The 18,720-nt window shown below is 54.3% G+C and overlaps 8 protein-coding genes across 8 annotated transcripts; 5 read left to right on the top strand and 3 right to left on the bottom strand.

Annotated features, from left to right (window-relative positions):
* Nucleotides 1–74: 74 nt before the first annotated feature.
* N7474_000860 (mitochondrial 54S ribosomal protein uL4m) lies at nucleotides 75–1,006 on the top strand (the record flags this gene model as incomplete). The annotated part of the gene is made up of 2 exons (XM_057192275.1): nucleotides 75–155; nucleotides 227–1,006. The coding sequence occupies 2 exons, from the start codon at nucleotides 75–77 to the stop codon at nucleotides 1,004–1,006; spliced, it is 861 nt and encodes a 286-aa protein (XP_057057228.1).
* A 320-nt stretch (nucleotides 1,007–1,326) lies between these two features.
* Nucleotides 1,327–2,860, top strand: N7474_000859 (mitochondrial 37S ribosomal protein mS47; the record flags this gene model as incomplete). Its single annotated transcript, XM_057192274.1, has 3 exons — nucleotides 1,327–1,371; nucleotides 1,434–1,587; nucleotides 1,638–2,860. 3 exons carry the CDS (start codon nucleotides 1,327–1,329, stop codon nucleotides 2,858–2,860), a joined length of 1,422 nt encoding a protein of 473 aa, XP_057057227.1.
* Nucleotides 2,861–3,589: 729 nt separating this feature from the next.
* N7474_000858 (uncharacterized protein) lies at nucleotides 3,590–4,066 on the top strand (the record flags this gene model as incomplete). Its single annotated transcript, XM_057192273.1, has 1 exon — nucleotides 3,590–4,066. The coding sequence occupies one exon, from the start codon at nucleotides 3,590–3,592 to the stop codon at nucleotides 4,064–4,066; it is 477 nt and encodes a 158-aa protein (XP_057057226.1).
* A 379-nt stretch (nucleotides 4,067–4,445) lies between these two features.
* On the top strand, nucleotides 4,446–8,510 carry N7474_000857 (uncharacterized protein; the record flags this gene model as incomplete). The annotated part of the gene is made up of 7 exons (XM_057192272.1): nucleotides 4,446–4,764; nucleotides 4,819–4,982; nucleotides 5,339–5,833; nucleotides 5,886–6,058; nucleotides 6,229–6,358; nucleotides 6,422–7,432; nucleotides 7,485–8,510. 7 exons carry the CDS (start codon nucleotides 4,446–4,448, stop codon nucleotides 8,508–8,510), a joined length of 3,318 nt encoding a protein of 1,105 aa, XP_057057225.1.
* Nucleotides 8,511–8,670: 160 nt separating this feature from the next.
* On the bottom strand, nucleotides 8,671–9,198 carry N7474_000856 (cupin domain-containing protein; the record flags this gene model as incomplete). The annotated part of the gene is made up of 1 exon (XM_057192271.1): nucleotides 8,671–9,198. One exon carries the CDS (start codon nucleotides 9,196–9,198, stop codon nucleotides 8,671–8,673), a length of 528 nt encoding a protein of 175 aa, XP_057057224.1.
* Nucleotides 9,199–11,697: 2,499 nt separating this feature from the next.
* N7474_000855 (arylsulfatase) lies at nucleotides 11,698–13,608 on the bottom strand (the record flags this gene model as incomplete). The annotated part of the gene is made up of 2 exons (XM_057192270.1): nucleotides 11,698–13,399; nucleotides 13,454–13,608. 2 exons carry the CDS (start codon nucleotides 13,606–13,608, stop codon nucleotides 11,698–11,700), a joined length of 1,857 nt encoding a protein of 618 aa, XP_057057223.1.
* A 746-nt stretch (nucleotides 13,609–14,354) lies between these two features.
* On the top strand, nucleotides 14,355–16,210 carry N7474_000854 (sugar porter family MFS transporter; the record flags this gene model as incomplete). The annotated part of the gene is made up of 2 exons (XM_057192269.1): nucleotides 14,355–14,679; nucleotides 14,736–16,210. The coding sequence occupies 2 exons, from the start codon at nucleotides 14,355–14,357 to the stop codon at nucleotides 16,208–16,210; spliced, it is 1,800 nt and encodes a 599-aa protein (XP_057057222.1).
* A 1,127-nt stretch (nucleotides 16,211–17,337) lies between these two features.
* On the bottom strand, nucleotides 17,338–18,324 carry atfB (bZIP transcription factor atfB; the record flags this gene model as incomplete). Its single annotated transcript, XM_057192268.1, has 1 exon — nucleotides 17,338–18,324. One exon carries the CDS (start codon nucleotides 18,322–18,324, stop codon nucleotides 17,338–17,340), a length of 987 nt encoding a protein of 328 aa, XP_057057221.1.
* Between the last annotated feature and the right edge of the window lie 396 nt (nucleotides 18,325–18,720).

Below are 18,720 nucleotides of genomic sequence, written 5' to 3'. Positions count from 1 at the left end.
CGCAACCGCAACTTTTGCTTCCTCTTCTACCAACACCATAACCACTTGTCCATACTCTGCTTGTCACTGTCACCATGCCGGGCGAAGTTTTCCGGGCGCTGAGATGGGCGTCACGGCCCTCAAGTGGTCTCATGTCTGGACCAGAGATGCTGACGGTATGTTCAATCCTCGATGTGCCGTCTTCCCCCGTTTGCTTGTATTGACAATCATTCTTCGATATGTACAGCGCCAATGTCTTGCACGGTCCATGGCGACTGAGGCACAGGCCCAATCCTCCACTGCCAACCTCACGACAGAGATTCCCGCCCAGGCCCAATGGCCCACACGCAAAGTCCATGTCATGACCTACGACTTCCTTACAATGGAACCCAAGAGCCTTGCTCAGTACAAAGAGAACCAACTGTTGATGCCTCTGCGGAAAGACATTCTTCACCGCGCAATTGTATTCGAGGGCGACAACACCCGCCAAGGCACAGCCAGCACGAAATGGAGAGACGACGTGCACGGCAGTCACCGAAAGATGGCACCACAAAAGGGCACTGGCCGGGCGCGTGTAGGTGACAAGCAGTCGCCCATCCGCCGAGGAGGTGGTGTTGCCCACGGCCCTCATCCTCGCGATTTTGGAACCGATCTGCCTCGCAAGATCTACGACAAGGCCTGGCGCATCGCGCTGAGCTACCGGTACAAGAAGGAGCAATTGACTGTGATCGATAACCAAATCTCTGTGCCGACCGACTCAACACCGCATTTGATGAGGAATATCCTTCAAGCGCACGGATGGGACCGGAAACACGGTCTCTTGACATTCATTACCGAGAAGGAGGATTTGGACCTGATGGCCAAGTTTGCTGATGCACAGCATGTCCGCATCAGGAATATGCAGAACTTGGACGTGAAGAACTTGCTGGAGACGAAGAGACTGGTGATTGAGAAGGGAGCGCTGGACTGGATTCTGAAGAGACACTCGTCGGACCTGACGGGCCGGCTAGCCAGGGCCATGTATTAGACTGTGCTTCTTTTTTTCCCTCTTTCCATTCTGTATAAATAAATACCATTTACTACTACCTCAAAAGATTCTCATTTAGTACCTCAATGACCATAATAGTAGTGTTGCTGTTGTCCGTCGGTTGGCCTCGGCGCCCTGAAAATCGTAAAAAAATCCCGAGGATGTCGTCGGTAGAACGTGAACAACACCGAACTGTTCCTAACCTGTCCCTCCCCCTCCCCCTCCACCCTCCTGTTTCTGCCGACTTCATGTTACTCCGGCATTCATTCTCTCGCCTCCCTTCGCCGCCGAGCAGGATCTCGCGGTTTTCTGCGCCCGCAATGCCTCTCCGTGCCAAGGTCACCAACCCTGCCTTCCGGGCCCCGGTATGCACAACGTCCTGTCCGCTGGATGAGAAAACAATCCTTGCTGATGGATTAATGTCTAGATGTCGACCGCGTCCGATATCCCTACAGAACTCCCCGGTGACGAGCCCGACGATGTCCTGTTCAACTCGGTCTACGGTCTGCGGAGCGTCGAGCTCAACCGGCCGAAGAAACTCAACTCCCTGAATGGCTCGATGGCGCGGAAGATTGTTCCTCGTCTCAAGGTCAGTTTTTCATTAGGTTACAGGGTCTGCCCAATACTAAAGTGGTTTTGGATGGGCAGGAATGGGAGAAATCTCAGCTCGCAAACATCGTCCTCATCTCCGGCGCAGGATCGAAGGCGCTCTGCGCTGGCGGCGACGTCGCTGCTCTGGCGCTGCAGAATGAAAAGGGCATTGAGGGACAGAAAGCGTCGACGGACTTTTTCGGACTCGAATACCGCCTCGACCACTTGATCGCTACGTACTCGAAACCCGTCATCTCGTTCATGGATGGAATCACAATGGGAGGTGGAGTTGGCCTCAGCATGCACGCGCCATTCCGGGTCGCAACTGAGCGGACCGTCTTTGCCATGCCCGAGACGACCATTGGCTTCTTCCCCGACGTGGGCGGCTCGTTCTTCCTGCCCCGACTGGACGGCGAGACCGGCGCCTACCTGGCCCTGACCTCGGAGCGCCTGAACGGTGTGCAGGCCCTATACGCCGGTATTGCTACGCACTACCTCCACTCGAGCGCGCTGAGCAACATGTCCCAGCGCCTTGCGGAGCTGGTGTTCCCGGACCACATGGATCTGCCCGAGCGATTGGACATCGTGAACAAGACAATGGCCGAGTTTTCGCTCGGTCTGCCGTCTACCCAGGAAGAGCCTATCCTTTTGGCAGCTAACCTGCGCGCGGCGATCGACCGCTGCTTCAAGTTCAACACGGTGGAGGAGATCTTCCAGGCGCTGGAGAACGAAACCGAGCAGAAGGAATGGGCCCAAAAGACGCTGGAGACCCTGTCGATCCGCTCCCCGACCTCGCTCAAGGTGACCCTGCGCCAGCTGCGTCTGGGCAAGACATGGAGCATCACGGAGACCTTCCAGCGGGAGCACTCGATCGCCGCCAACTTCATGCGACACCCGGATTTCGTGGAGGGTGTCAAGGCCCGCTTGATGTCCAAGCCTGCGCGCCAGGCCCAGTGGCAGCCCGCTACGCTGCAGGAAGTCTCCCAGGAGGCCGTGGATGCCTTCTTCTCCATCCCCGAGGGCGAGACCCGGCTGCCCTTGCTCAGTGAGGGTGACTACAACCGTTACCCGCATGAGCGCTTTAGTCTGCCCTCCGAGGCGGAGATTGAGAAATTTGTGCGGGCAGATGGAGTGTCGCAGAAGAAGACGGTGGAGGAGTTTGTCCAGCGATACAAGCAGAAGGAGGGCGTGCGCGAGAAGGTGACGGAGGTCTTGGCTCGGCGCACTGCTCAAGGACCGCAGGGGCTCCTGTGGCAAGAATAAACATGTAACTATCCAGTATTCTTTGTTTTGTTCCAATTGGATCTTTATTCTTCTCCGAAATAAGTATAGTATCCTTGTTGAAGAAGGGAAAGTCTCAGGTCCTTGTTTCGAAATACGACTGTCTTATAAAGACCTTGATACTGGTCCCATTGCAGAGCCTTGGGGTTGTCGTGAAGGTCGTAAGTTTTCCAAATGCAGAGGAATTGTTTAGCAGCCGCTGATATACATTCGACAGGCCGTAAACGTGAGCGAAGATCCATCACTTATCTATCTACGCATATCTGTACTGACGTATGTCTTGCAGCTACGTCCAAGGATATCGGAATGTCACCCGTTCCTCATAACCTTTAGTAAGGGTGAGGACTTACCGCGCATCATCGACATCGCTCCAGAGCTTAGCCTTAACGGCGTGATCAACCACAACATCCACCTCCATCACCTCCTTCTACATGCAGCAGTGATGCCTCCAAGATCGTCACTCAATCCAACGAATACTCTACTGGACGACTCAGCACTATCTTCACTCGCACAAGAACGAAAAGCTAGGATGTTGGGGTTTATACGGCGTCATTCAGCAGGGACCGATGTTGGACGCGAGCTGGGAGGTTATTCAAAAATCGTTCAAAGTAATCGACGACTTCAACTTCTGCTTCCCAGAAAAAGAAACTTCTGGTAGCCTTCGGGACTACATCCAAGAATGAGGGTCGCCCCGATTCTCTTCATCGACCGATGGATGGACTTGACATCTGGCGTATCCCACGACACACACACGATGTGCAGCTGGACATCCCGATGTATCACTGGCCGACAGTGCGTACGATGCATCTTGCATTTACGGAACGAGCCCAGAAAGCAGGCTATGGACCGATGAGTGAATTTGTGGTCATGGAGGATCGATTAGTCCATAATATCCACATTGTTTTCGAGACGTACGACGCCGACGCCCCAAAGGAGGCGCAAGATCTAGTGCGAAATCTGCTCAAGGACTCTATCACCCACCGATGGGAAGGTTTCCGAACCCACCCTGCTATCATGGATCAAATGTTCTCCCTCAATACCTCTCAGCGCGACATTTGGAAAATGATGCCTACAGCGGCAAAAGACACAGTCGATAGCGAAGGTATCCATCCTGGCGCCGGGCAGACATGGCGTTTGCCAAAGCACTCTTTCACGTCTGCATGGAGAAAGGTAATTGATGAGTTTTAGAGACTCTGTCACTTGATTTTTTCCCCCATCGCCCGGAGGAGATAAAGTCATTGTTTTACATGAGGGAGTGCTCTTCGCTGGCGGTGTGGGTTGTAGCTCTTCTTGGAATGAAAATGGCCTCGGTTTGTTTGGAATTTTGTCTTGGCCAAAACGGTGAAGCACCTGCTCAAGGGTTGAATACAGTCGGAAAATTGCAGTGTTGGTAAAATCGTGCAAAATAGTGGCGCGACCCACATTCTCGTTGTAAAAAGAGTCGGCCCACCCGGCACTCTTACTTCCAGCGATACTTCCCAAGGTCCTCAAACTCTCACTTTTCTCTCACTTTCTTTTTCCTTTCCCACTCTTAATATCAACCTCACATATTATTAGAGGCCAAAATATGGAAGACTCCAACGCTTCCGATCCTTTCCTTCCACCCTCTTCTCCCGACGAGGCTTCATCCTCACTTGATGCTGAGCCTGCCACGGGAGTCCGCTCAGTGCTGCTGCGACTATATCTTTCGCACAGCCTGTCCGCCTGGAACTCGCGTATGTTTGAGTTCGGCGCCGTCCTATTCCTAGCTTCTGTTTTCCCCGGAACACTACTATATGCTTCGATCTATGCCCTGGTTCGGGCCTTGGCAGCCGTGGCGCTGTCGTCGTGGTTAGGAGATCGGGTTGATCGGGCGGATCGCCTGGTAGCCGTGAGGCATTCAATTGGTTGGTGATTTTTCCTTAAAAAGTGGTGACCAAGAGCTGATGGTTAATTTCTAGTTTGGCAGAGAGGCTCTGTCGCAGTCTCTTGCTTGTGTTTTGTCGTTCTTCTGGCGACAGACGACCCCGCAATCACTCTCGTCCTATTCGTCGCCGTGGGCTTGTTGGCTTGCGTGGAGAAATTAGCTGCAACGGCTAATACGGTGGCTGTGGAACGAGATTGGGTGCGTCCTGGTACTGTGAATCCTTTTTTTTTTGTCACTAACATGATTAATCTAGGCGATTGTGATTTCTGAATCTATCAATGTTCCTCGACAAGGTAACTCCACTCCTGCAAGGTTATATCTTGCCTCATCTCATCCTGACTGCAGATCTAAATGCATCTATGAGACTGATCGATCTCTTCTGCAAGCTGCTGGCTCCTGTGTTCATCTCCTTAGTGGATAGTTTCTCCACCGCGAGTGCCATTTGGACCGTGTTCGGCTTGAACACTGCTTCTGTGCTGGTCGAGTACTTGGCCATTGCCCAGGCATGAAGTGCTCTCTATTCCATGTGTCTCCAAACTCTAACATATTGACAGGTATATCGAGCGGTCCCTGCCTTGGCAAGGGCACCGCCCTCGGTCTTCAATGATGAAGAAGACCGCAGGATACTCCCGCACTGGCATGACGCGGTAGCTCCCTGGCGGGAGTACTTGAGCAGCCGGGTGTTTCTGGCATCATTCGCCCTCAGTCTGCTCTACCTCACCGTTCTCTCCTTTGGCGGAACCATGGTCACCTACCTTCTGCACACGGGTTTCAATTCATTGGAGGTCAGCGCCATGCGTATCGGATCTGTGGCCGCCGAACTGTCCGGGACCTGGACAGCGCCGTTCATCATGAGCCGAATCGGTCCCATTCGATCCGGGCTGTGGTTCCTTAACTGGCAGTTGTGCTGTGTGGCTGGCGGCGCAGCAGCATACATCTTCTTTGATGCCAGCTCGCAGTTGGTTGCGGGCAGTCTCATTGTAGGAGTGGCTCTGAGTCGAATCGGGCTCTGGGGCTTTGATCTTTCGGTGCAATTCCTGGTGCAAGACGTTAGTTCAACCCTGCTATCTGCTATTGCACATACTAAAACTTCATATACAGAGTGTCCCGGAGAACGCACGCGCGCGCTTCTCGTCGACGGAGATGGCACTACAGAATATCTTCGAGATGCTCTCATTTGCATCCACCATTGTGTTCTCACGCCCCCAACAGTTCCAGTATCCCGTGCTAATCAGCTGTGGGGCTGTCACTGTGGCGGCTGCATGCTTTGCAGCGTATGTGCGCCAGGAACGGGGGCATCTACTGCACCGATCGCGGTGTCTGGGCGGCGACAAATGGGCCCAGCCTATTGCGGACGGACAAAGTGATGTATAGCGTAATTATAGACCATGATATACTAGCAGCATGACCTATATCATTCCCGATCTCTACATGTAGTTTTTAGCCGGCGAAATGTGGATCACCTCAATTATTGCGGGGAAAACCAGGTCACGCTCGCCATTCCTTCTTCTTCTTTATCTAACCTCGACTATGCTTCTGGCTCTGCCAATTCGGCATTTGTTCGCATCATGGAGGTGCGCTATACTACTGACCCCATGAGACGTTTATCGCTGACCCATATTGCTCTGCGTTACTAGGTGCCCAAAGCCCGGGGACCAGGCAGGTCAGGCCCGCGCCGCCGAACGGGCTGTCTGACGTGCAGGGCTCGCAAGGTGCGGTGCGATGAGACCAAACCCAGCTGCGCAAACTGCGATCGACTGCGCCTGCGCTGCGTCTACAAACCGCCCCTCTCGCTTGGTGGATCGCCGTGGTCGTCTCGCTCACAACCCGCGACTCCCGCCGCACCGCCAACACCCTCTCCAGCGCCCGCGCTGGGGGGCCTGGCATCGGCTGCGGCGGCGGTAGCTGCGGCTGCAAACGCCTCGCAGCGCTCGCCGGATCTGAATTTTTTCAACACTGTGCTCCGTTCCGATGAACATCACAAAACCATTCCCGCGGCGGCTTCCCCGCTGCGCCGATTGCCACCGGACCCGGAGTCCTACCCACCCGATATGGGAGGTCCATTTGATATGCTTGGATTTATGGGCGGAATCACCTCGGAACTGGAGCAGAAACATCTCGACTTGACAAGCGGGCTTGCCGCCTCGTTCACCGCCAGTCCGACGCCGCAGTCGCTTCCTGCAAGTATTGCACCAAATCACAACGGGGAAGAGAGACCGTCGTTTGCTGCAGACCGGCAAACACCGCTTAGTCCGGATGCACCGTCCTCGCTCATCGACTCGATGGGCAGCGCCTCGGACACGCGCGGCAGCTGGTCAGACCCCGGAACTGCCTCGTACGAGGATCAACTGCTGCAGCATTTCTTAACCATTGATCCGCCAGCAGCTATATTTGGCCCTGTGGCAATGGAGTGGAAGTACGTGCGACCAGCGATATTGGCACATGCGCGTGATTTCAGCCCCCTCGTAAATGCCGTCTACTGCTACTCGGACATCCACAGAGCAATGCTGGAGGGGAAGCAATGGAACTGGGCGCCTACGTATTACCGGGTGGCCAGCTCGGAAATCCAAGCTTGTCTGTTGGGTGAGGTGGCCGAGTCGACGTTGGTCAAGGTTTTCGCTGCGGTCTTTCTCCTGATGTTATCCGAGGTATGATGTCTTGCTTTCTCTCGCAAGATAAACGTCACTGACATTGCAATAGCTTCTCTCCTCACCCGAGTTGTGTTCCCCGGGTACTTCATATATCCATTCTTCTTACCTCCTCCTACAACGCTTTCACGCCCGTACCCGGTCATGGACTGGACTCGGGCATCTCCTGGTATCTTGGGTATCCCTGCTTGATGTCAAAGCCTTGATCGCTGGCCGAGATGGCGACCCGCTCGTTGAGCTGGGGAATGTGTCAGAGCATGGGATAGCATCAAATCCTTCTGAGATGCACAGTCCGCGGACGACTAGAGCGCCTGCGCCTGCTCCTATTACCCCCGAGGACCGCAACAGCGACTCCGATTACGAAGATCCCTTTCGCAGCCCCAGCTACCTCGTCTACGAAGCAATCGTGAGCCCCGCGTTTCGATTCTTTGTCCAAGCGCAGCAGGTCGTGCGGCGCATCGTCTGCATAGATCTACATCATCGGAGCCGAGGCACCCTCAGCGACGAATTCGAGGTCCTCCAGATCGCACACAAAGTCGGCGCCGACCTTGAGACCCTCTGGCACCGGCGCCCACCCGTCGTGGACGTTTATGGCCGACCCGAAGCCCTAACCGACACGCTTTGCGCACCTATTGCGAACGAAATCTGCCGTACATTCCGGCAGTACGTCGCCAACTTCCTTGCCAACTTCATCTATCTCCACCGCGTGGCTTTTGCCATCTACCCGCGCACCGACCGCGTCAACGGCGCCGTAGACCAGATCATCCAGCTCGCCACCGTTGAGTCCGCCGCCGGCTCCGAACCGGGCCACCTGCCCGTCAGCTTTCTGTATCCCCTTTTCGTCGCTGGCCTCGAGGGCTCTGCAGACCAACGACAGTGGATCGTCCATGAGATGCAGCGCATGGCCGCGGCGCGCCGCGAGACGGATCCGGCTGCAGCGATAAACCGCCATCCTTCAGTGGATAAGGTCTTGCTTCTGTTGGAGGAGATGACTCGGCGGCAGGATGTCTCGCGCACTTGGGCGGACTCGCGGTCCGTACGCAGGGAATTGTTTTCGGATTTCTTTGTCATGATCTAGTGTTTTTTCGTTCCTGGGTTGGATATATCTGACGTACATCAGCGTGTTTGTTGTTTACGAGTCTCCTTTTGCGCTTTGTCTGATGGTAGATGTAATATAGTTCTTGCATACATATGTACAGGATATTCTCAGGAGTCTGGTGCTGGAACACCACCCATCCCTAAAACCCCAAGTCTTCTTTCAGTGTCTCACCGTCAATCTCAACCGGCTTCGACTCCTGTAGCACGAAGAGGACACGTGCCCACTCTGTCTTGCTAGTGTTTCGCCACAGATGCTTCGTCCCGCGCTGGATGGCGATATCGCCCCGCTGCAGCGTCTTCACTTCGTCGCTGTCCAACTTTAGCTCCACGGTTCCCTCTATCACCACAGCATAGTCGAGCGACATGGTCCGGTGCAAGGGGCTAATGCTTGCGGGAGCCAAGTCTATCAGACACAGCACAGTGCCGCCGGGTATGGTAAATCCTGGAGTGTTGGTCAGATAGTGCTGATAGGTTCCCAAGTCTTTGCTCAAGTCGATCGGGAACTGGTTCGTAGCATATCCGAGGTACAAAGCATCGCCAGTAGGTATATTCTGGGCAGGAATTGTTTCGGGGATGTCCTTGTTGAAGACTGCAAGGCCATTGGCGGTGTGGCCTGTAATGAACCGACTAGTCTGACGGAGGCTGTTGGGAGGGTGCTGTTCCGCCATGATAATAGCGATGTATCGGTTGTTTCCTAAGTGGCGGTCTTAGCAAACGGCTGTAAATCAAGATAATGATCCAATACCTGCAGTAATATCAAGGTAGAAGTGATTTTGATGGGGTTGTCATGATCGATATCAGTATACCTTTATATACCCTTTTCTCAAGATACGAGAACGGACTCTGAATTGATCGCGGCGAGAAGTTGCCCCGAACCTGATGAATTATGACCAGGATTTCTAAGCCTCGCTCTGTTCATCATTCCGACGAGCCGATGAGCAGCTTTGGTGCGCAGATTAAATCCGCGAGGAGCTGGTCGAAAGTCCACTTTCGTCAATGGCCGGATGAATATGGGCCGATCGCGCTAGACTTCTTTTAGGGGTGTTTGTGCGAGCTCACTGGGCTCCACATTCGAATATTGGCGGTTTGTAAGCTGTAGGACTAACTTAACCACAACTTCATGGTTCCCAAAACATGGTACTATGCGCGACCTTCTTCTTTAATCGCTTTAACTTTATCCTCAGGGTCTTCTCAATATCCAAATTCGCACCTCCAGTCTGTTTCACTATCGTAGCGTTTCTTGATACCGAATGCTCATGCTATGGGAGCGCTGAGTAAAGGGTGCGGATCCTGCAAAAGAAGAAAGGTCAAATGTGATGAAAACCGCCCATGGTGCAAACGTTGTTGTAAGGCGGGCATTGAATGCACTGGGTTCACACCACGGCTCAGATTTGTGGACGAAACGCCCCGCATCCGACGCTCCTCGGTAGCCTCTCGTGGCCAGTCCCATAAATTCTCTACGGTAACAAAGAAATTCTCACTTTGTATCTTATTCGAATCTAATTTACCGATTCTAGCCTCCAGGCCCTACTCCTTTCTTAGCAGATACGTTGCCTTTAACGGCATTCAAGGACGACATATTCATATCCTATCTATTTTCCAAGTTGTTTGGAGCAGAGTACCGACATCCACTGAATGCTACGCGGGAAATAAAGTGTGGATTACCGACACATTGGATTCCAGAGTTGGTCAAGTCTCCTCAAAGGCCGCGCCAAAGGTCGTGGGATGCTTTGGCTGCGGTTGTTTTCGGACAATCCCACAACAGCCCAGATGTGGTAACGAGCGCACTCAAATTGTACGGACAGGCTTTGTCGGAACTTCGCAATAAACTTTCAGATCCTGATGATCAGTGTACTGAAAGGACGTTAGCGTCTATGACTGCTCTTTGCATCTATGAGGTAAGCCACGGGGTCACATCAATGCAGAAAGATATTGACGGGTGCAGATACTAGCGTCCAGGACACAGAAAACTTGGATGTTGCACGCAGATGGCCTTGGTCGGCTTTTGGAGTGGAGAGGCCCGCAGCAACAAAAGTCATACTCTGCGAAAAGCATATTTCTTGAGCACCGTATTATACTGGTAGGAGACATCTCAGTTCGACAAGCCAATATCTGACAGGTTACAGGTAGCGAAAGCAATCGTCTCTCGTCAGAGAACATTTCTTCATGATCCTATTTGGAAAACGGTGCCATGGGAAGATAAACCGGCATCGAAATCTGAGATTGATTATCTTGTCGATATCGGGACAGACATTGCTGAATACATTTCTCAACTAAAAAAATACCGCAGCAGCAGGGGCGGCCAGGAATTTGAGTATTCTCATCTCAGAACTCAAGTTGCCACTTCCCTCCAAGAGTTGAATAATTGGTGGCACCAGTGGGAACCGGAGCATACACAAGCTGCTACGGAAGTCACTTCACATTGGGCAGCCAGCGAATCACTCTTTCCCACGCATCTAAGATACGACACCTTGTGGACAGCCTTTACGGTTTGTACTTACGATGCAATACGAATCTTGCTACTGCAGTTGTGGCATACGCTCCAGTTATCCCGCAGCTCGATCCGAACAATTGATCAAGAATGTGTTCTGGACGTGCCAAATAAAACGGCTCTACTTGGTATATCATCCGACACTCAAGGTCTCGCTCGTGAGATTCTGCGATCTCTAAAATATTCCTATGGGGAGTCCCGACGTTTTGTATACACATTCGGCTTCTTATTCATTCAAGACATTGCATATGGGTGTTTTGATGAAGGTTCAAAAGAAGCTATATGGGTTGCCGAACATGGTTGGGCTAAGCTTTCAAATTTTGACGATATTGAAGACGCGAACCTGTTAAAAGGACTGCTGCCTCCAGGCCAAATAAAGGCTGGAGATGTTAGTCTAGGTTAGGTTGGTAATGCTGCGCATGTCCTACGAAACCAACTGATCAAATATTTTAATCGGGCTGGCACTATATACGTGAATTCTATTCAGTTTTATTTCCATGGCTTTGGATTAGGGCCTCATACAGGCGCATATTTGGTGCGGACGCTGGTGGTTAAGGGGTTGTGTTGTACGAAGAATCCAGGTGAATACGACTGAAGCAAGAAATCATCAAAGGGAATAAGAATATATAATTTTTGCTCATAGGTATCATTACAAACAATCCAAAAAAAAAGGGGGTTACCACTGCTTGACGACACGCTCAAAGCGTGGTGGCTGGCGAGTGAACTTCTCCGGGGTATCACGCGCACCCTCCTTCCAATAGTCGAACTCCATCCAAGCATTCTCGGGCATCTGGGCCTCAGTGGCCTCGAGGAACTCGCCGAGCTGAGGGCAGAGCGGGATGACACCCGTCTCTAGGACATACTGATCCCAGAGCTTGAGGAGCTCCTTGAGCTTCTCGGGCTCTTGCTCAGACTGGTCGTGTATCTCACCGGGGTCCTTCACGAGGTTGTATAGCTGCCAGCGCTCGGGACCCTTGGGCTTGGGAATGAAGACGATCTTCCAGTCTCCGCAACGCAGAGCGGCACGACCGCAGGTCTCCCAGCCCTGGATGAAGTCCTTGGGGTGGATGCGGTCGGACTTCCCGACGGTCCAGGGGTAGAAGCTGCGTCCGCGCATCGTCACGACCTCGCGGCCCTGGTAGGTCGGGGCGGGATGCTTGACGCCCGCCATCTCCAGGATGGAGGGGGCCAGGTCCATGACCGTGGCGAACTGGTCGGTGATGCCGTTGGTAGCGGGCGTGGAGTCGCCGGGGTTCACGCCGACGCTCTTGGGAAATTGGCAGACGAAAGGCACGCGCACGCCGCCCTCGGTCGTGTACGCCTTGTACAGGCGGCCCGGCGCGGTGGCGGCCTGCGCCCAGCGCGGACCGTACCAGATGAAACTGTTGCCGTTGCCCAGGTTCTCCAAGCTGTTATCGTAGTACTTCTGCAGGTGCGGCATCACACCGTTCTTCACCATGGGGTAGGCCTCGTACGCGGCACCCTCGGCGCCGTTGTCAGACATGAAGCAGACGAAGGTGTTATCAAGCTCGTCGATCTCACGCAGGTACTCAACGACCTTGCCGACGTTGGAGTCGATGCATTCGACCATCCCGGCGAATACCTCCATGGCCGTGCAGGACATCTTCTTCTCCTCGGGTGAGTAGTCCTCCCACTCCTTGACCTCCTCAGCGTTAACGGGGTGTGGCTCGACGTCCTCGCGAATCATGCCCAGGTCCTTCAGGCGCTGCAGACGCTTCTGACGGAGCACATCTGGACCCTCATCGTACACACCACGATAGTGGTCGATGTACTCCCGGGGCGCTTGTAGCGGCCAGTGCGGCGCAGTGAAGGGCAGGTAGCCGAAGAAAGGACGGTCTCCGTTGCCATCGGGGCCATCGCTGCCTCCGGTCTCCTTCCACTCGCGCAGGTAATCCACCATCTTGTCACCGTAGCCATCGGACGAGTACCAGCCCTCGGGCAGCTTACGCACGTACTTGCCATCCTCCATGTGCAGAGCAATGTACGACGCCTCAATGAAGGTGGGGATCTGGTCCTCGTCCTTCAGCTGCGGCTCGAAGGCATAGTGGTTGGAGCAGGCGGGCAGGTGAGCAAAGGAGCGCACGAACCCGCGCTTGTGCGGCGAGCGCTCCGGGGTGAGGCCCAGATGCCACTTGCCCGACATGACGGTGTGGTAGCCCGAATCGCGGAGCAGCTCCGGCAGCGCCACGACGCGCTCGTTCAGGTACCCCTCGTAGCCCGGCATGCCGCGCTGCGGTGCCGTGCTCATTGCCGAGCCCTTGGGACCGTTCTGGCCGGAGATGTTGGTCCACTCGATGAGGTTGCCCAGTCCAGCGATGTGGTGGTCGGTGCCGGTCATGATCATGGCGCGGGTTGGACTGGATGGACGTGAGCTTTTGTTAAATAAAATACGAGATAGGCAAAGAACTCACGAGCATGCCGCCGCAGCATGGAAATCTGTGAAACGCAAACCTTGCTGCGCGATCTTGTCGATATTGGGGGTACGAATCTCGCCGCCGAAGCAGCCCACATCGGAGAAGCCAAGGTCATCGGCGACGATGACGAGGAAGTTAGGGCGTTTGGTCATGATGAATCGAAGGACAGAGTAGAAAAGAAAGGGAGAGAGAAGAGTCGGGTTCTGTTCAACAGGCCACGAGCCGCGAGGAAAAAGGAGGGGGTTTAGGCGGGGACAAGGAGGGGCATTGTGCCTGCATTCTTATACCTGCGACACGCGACTCGGATCAGCTCCGGTCCCTGCGCTCCGATAGGAGCGAGGGCACTGCACCATCCGAGAGCGGTATTTCGTGCTCGGCTGCGCTGTCAACGAGTATCGGCAATCGGCTGCGATTGGAGTTAGACGAACAGACAAGTGGACCTGATCGACAGGACAGACGAGCGCCATTGACACGATGCCGTGATGCCCGAGGAGTGTCATGGGGCGGTAAAAGTACATGCGGGGTGTGCTCGGCCCGCACTGATGGCTGCTCCGTTACCGTATGTTGGTTGTACGGAGTGGATCACCTGACCTTGTAAGCCCGGCTTCAATTTGCTGTCGGTCTTGACCGTGTTCCTGACACAGAATATTTGGACCTTCGGACTAGCTCGTTCCAAAACACAATCAACTCAAATGGAGCTCAGCAGTGGCGTGATATCTCCACTCTTTGGCGCCCCTCTATACATCGGCTCTCGGCTGGAGCCAATGACATAATACGCCAGCGAATCCGGAGCCAAGCGCGGAACTGGCCAGTCTGGTAACACTGGGACCACGAACCGCGCCGGAAGACCATCTCGCCTACTTCGCAGAGTGGTTCACTGTATCCGCTCTCCGCAATTATGCCGGACGATGCAATCCCCAGCTCGGGTATATCAAGATCGCCTCCCCGGTCCTCGTCCTTCTCTCCTGACTCCATCTTCTCGACTTGGCGGGAGCGATTCCGAAGCTGGTGGTCCTATACCTCGCTCTCTCCGTTTGAGTCGTACTCGCAGATTCCCCAGTCGGACCTCCCGCTTGACCAACCCCCTGACCAGCTTCCACGGCGTGAAGACGACCCCAAGATGGAATTACTGCGCCTGGACAAAGCTCGATGGCGCACGTACTGGCTGGCTACCGTGCTCTGCTGCGGCGGCGCCTTATTCGGATATGACTCGGGCGTTATTGGTACAGTGCTCCCAAGTCTGATAGAATGCAATATGCTGAACATACGATCCCACTAGGTGGCGTCCTCACATTCTCTTCTTTCCAAGACTCCTTTCAGATCCCTGCGGACAAGGAAACCAAAGTGAGCTCCATTGCAGTCGGTATCCAGCAGGCTGGTGCATTCGTCGGCTGTTTCCTCATCTGGCCCGTGACCAACCGCTTAGGTCGGCGCATGGCAATGGCGCTGTGCTCGCTCCTCTTCTGTATCGGTGTGGTGCTAGAAGTCATCGACACGCACTCGCTGCCAGCATTTTATGTCGGACGAGTGATTTGTGGTCTCGGCATTGGCGGCTCTGCCACCGTCATCCCCATCTACATGTCCGAAATGAGTCCCAAAGAGATCCGTGGTCGGCTGGGTAGCTGCTACCAGCTATCCTACACCATCGGCATCCTGGTATCGTACTGGATCGACTACGGCGTCAAATTTATGGCCGCAACCCCTGCCCAGTGGCAGATACCCATCGGCCTGCAGCTTGTTCCCGGAGCGATGATGGGCCTTGGTATGCTGACGCTGGACGAGAGTGTACGCTGGCTCTTGGCCAAGGGCAAGACAGCAGAGGCCTGGCGGAGCATGGTCTGGATCCGCGCGGGTGATTCGCAGGCTGTGACCGACGAGTTCGCAGAGATCCGCCACGGACTCGAGGAGGAAAAGCACGCAACGGCCGGGTTCAAGATGACCGAGCTGCTCGAGGGTCCTAATCGTCAGCGGCTCCTGATTGCCGGCGGCCTCTTCCTGGGCCAGCAGTCGACGGGTTCAACGGCGCTGGCCTACTTCGGCCCGCAGTTCTTTTCCATTCTCGTCGGACCCGGTGACAAGAACCTGTTGCTAACGGGCATCTTCGGTGCCATCAAGGTGATCTCGTGTCTGCTCTTTGTGCTGTTCATGTCTGACCGATTTGGTCGGAAACCCGTGCTGGCCGGCGGCGCTATTTTCATGTCCATATGCATGGTCATCACCGCTGCGGTGGTGAAGACGCACTCACCCAGCGAGGATGGGCCCGTCACCTCAGCGGGGATTGCCACCGTCGCACTCATCTACCTGGATATCATGGCATACAACTTCAGTTGGGGCCCACTGCCCTGGCCATGCACCAGCGAGATCTTCCCGACGCGCATCCGCGAGCCCGGCGTGGCCTTTGGCGTGGGAGCCCAGTGGCTGTTCAACTTTGTCTGGAGCTTCTCCACACCCTACATCATGGCCGCCATCGGCTGGGGCACATTCCTGCTGTTCGGCGGGCTGGACGTGCTGATCCTTTTGTTCACCATCTTCTGTTTGAAGGAGACCGTTGGCAAGTCTCTAGAGGAGATCAATGAGATGTTCGACGGCCATTCTGTCAAGGATATTGAGGATGACGATGCGCAGTCTTACTCTGCCGACTCCCCGTCTCAGTACCGGGATGCTGACCCGGACTCGATCTCCGTTGCCAAGACGTCTACCATCGATAAAGCCAACGACACACATGTCGAGGAATCGACCGCCGGACGGGCTTGACTGCTTTCACGGCGGGCTTTTTGTTCTTGCAGATGATTTTTTGAGATCTGGGCGGCTTTTTTGGACTTACATATATCCTGGGGTTTGTACATACTCATACGGCCTTCCACAAATGCACTGGATGCGTTTTTAGAATGTGAATTTAGACTGCTAGATGCGAATGACATTTTTATAGGCTTAGTTTTTTGGTTTCGTATTTGGTTTGGTTGATTCCTGACTGGATAAAGCATACAATGGCCAATGACTGACCACTGTCTCTATATCCCATGATTAAAAAGAATGCCTTTCTCTAAATGTAAGCAGGCCAGCTCGACCAGCTGATTCAATCTGGGACCTGACAAAGGCCATCAATATTAAGACCCGAGTTCATCGCCTGTTCCAAAGCACGGAGTGCGGCACTAGACGCACCGGCAAACACTGGGTCAACTGGTCCCTTGAGTCTATCAACTACGCAGCAAGCATATTAAGGGGTTGGCGTGGGTAAAGGCCACAGGAGCGACGCTGATTGCCAGCAGACACCAGATATGTCTGACCATGCTGACAAAATTGTTGTTCGTGTTTTGTTCTTATCAAATAGTTTCTCTAAGCTGAAGGAGAAAAGACAAAAGAAGCCGGAGAATACCTGTTCGCAAACGATCAACAGGTAGTTCGTTCGGCATCCATGCGTAGCCGTATTAGATAATTCGCCTATTAGGATGCCTCAGTGGCCCCGGGGAATGGATTTCACCTAGGCAGTTTTGTCCCAACATGGAGGGCCTATCAGTCTTCCTGGAATTTAATTGACGTAGAGCCTAGACTACATTCCCAGATGGGTGGACCTAGACCTCGACCGGGTTCGGACACTTCCTGAGAGATCAAGCAAATTCTCTCAGCCTTCCAATAAACAGTAAGAAGAAACCAGCAAAGAAAACGAGGACAAAAAAGAATACACAGTGATTCCCTCCAGAAAACGCCATAAACCACCATTCCCAACCCAGTACTCACTCGCTAGCAGAACCCCCAAGGCAACGCATGAACATCAAAGGAGCGATTTTGTTTTTCAAAATCCAGATTCAAAACGCCATCGCTGACCACCCCACAGAAAAGACAATATTCATATCACATGAGAAAAAGAAGAAGCGGGAGCATCAGACGTTGATGAGGTCGTCAAAGGTTTCGTCGGCAGAGAAGGTGTAAGAGGAATCGAGTGAGGCCTCCGAGTCACGGCGCAGCTGCTGCTCAAAGGCCTCCGCCGCGGCAGCCGCTGCAGCGGGCTCCAGCTGCAGCGTGTCGTCGAAGCCGAACGAGAGGACCGTGGGAACAGGCGGACGAGGAGTTGGGAGCATCTCAGCGGGTTCAGCAGCCACGGGTACAGTGCCGGCATCAGGCAGCTCAGCAGAGACATCGGTCACCACCCCGGCCGCGGCTGCGCCAGCCTGCGCGGCCTGGGGATCGACATTATTCTCGGTGATTTTGCTAACCATGGCAGACAGGTGCAGCTTGATCGCCTCGTCATTGCACTGAGCATGCTTGAGCAGCTCATTCTTGAGATTCAGCGCCTGCGATTTCAACTCATGGATCTCCTTGTGCAGATGCGCATTCTTTTCCGACTGCTCTTTGAACCGCACCTCCAGCTGCTGGGTGTGCTCCTTTTTCTTCTGGCGACACTTGCTAGCAGCCAGGCGGTTGCGCTCGAGGAACTTAGCCCGCTTCGCGCGCTCCTGGCGGGGTGAATCGTCGAAGTCGAGATCAGGACTGAGACTAGCAGCTGCGGTCTTGGCCTCGCGGACTCGGCGACGTTGCGTAGCGTTGTCTGTGTCCAGGATACCGGATACGCGCGCAGCCTGGTCGTCGTAGGGCGGCGGAGTCGGCTGGCCGTTGCGCACCTGGGCATTCTTGAGATCGCGCTCGAGCGAGTTGGCAAACACTGTAGCATCGGGCTTCATGTCCCAGACTCCGCCCATGGACGGTGAGACGGGGCTGAGGTCCCAGAGCTGCTGGTCATCCTCCATAATGGGCAGCCCTAGGAGGTCACCCGAGGGAAAGGCCTTGGGGCAGGGTGAGGGGCCCCCAACGATGGCGACGGTGTCGGAGGGAGGCAGGGTAACAGGGTTTCTGGATCTCTTTGCAGACATGGCCCAATTAAATCCCGGCGTGGTAAGTAAGGGTTGAGTATGTTGTGCAGTCAGCAGTAGGAAGGGAAGGTGGGACTCTGTGTCTTGAGTCTCTCTCACATCACAGAGGGAGAGAGTGCAAGACAGACTACAAACGGAGGATTGAAGCTGTGCAGACTCGAAGCAAACAGTCCACACCAATCATACGCAGGGGGAAAGTCTGCGGCGTCAAGACCCGGCGAACAGAGAGGCCTAGGAGGGGTGAAGGAAGGGAGAGAACCACGGGTGGTCGGACTGCCGGTGCCTGAAGAAGCGCCTTGCGGTCGACGAAAACCACGGTCGGACAGCGCTTTCCTTCCTGCGGTCCAACAGATCCGGGCGAATCGCAGCAGAAGTAGCCGATGGGCGTGGCAGGGT

This window comes from Penicillium riverlandense (genome assembly GCF_028828495.1).
Source record: "Penicillium riverlandense strain IBT 135883 chromosome Unknown utg000001l_segment0_segment0, whole genome shotgun sequence".
Taxonomy (NCBI): Eukaryota; Fungi; Ascomycota; class Eurotiomycetes; order Eurotiales; family Aspergillaceae; genus Penicillium; species Penicillium riverlandense.
Note: the sequence above shows the minus strand (reverse complement) of the source record. Positions and strands in the feature narration are given on the sequence as shown.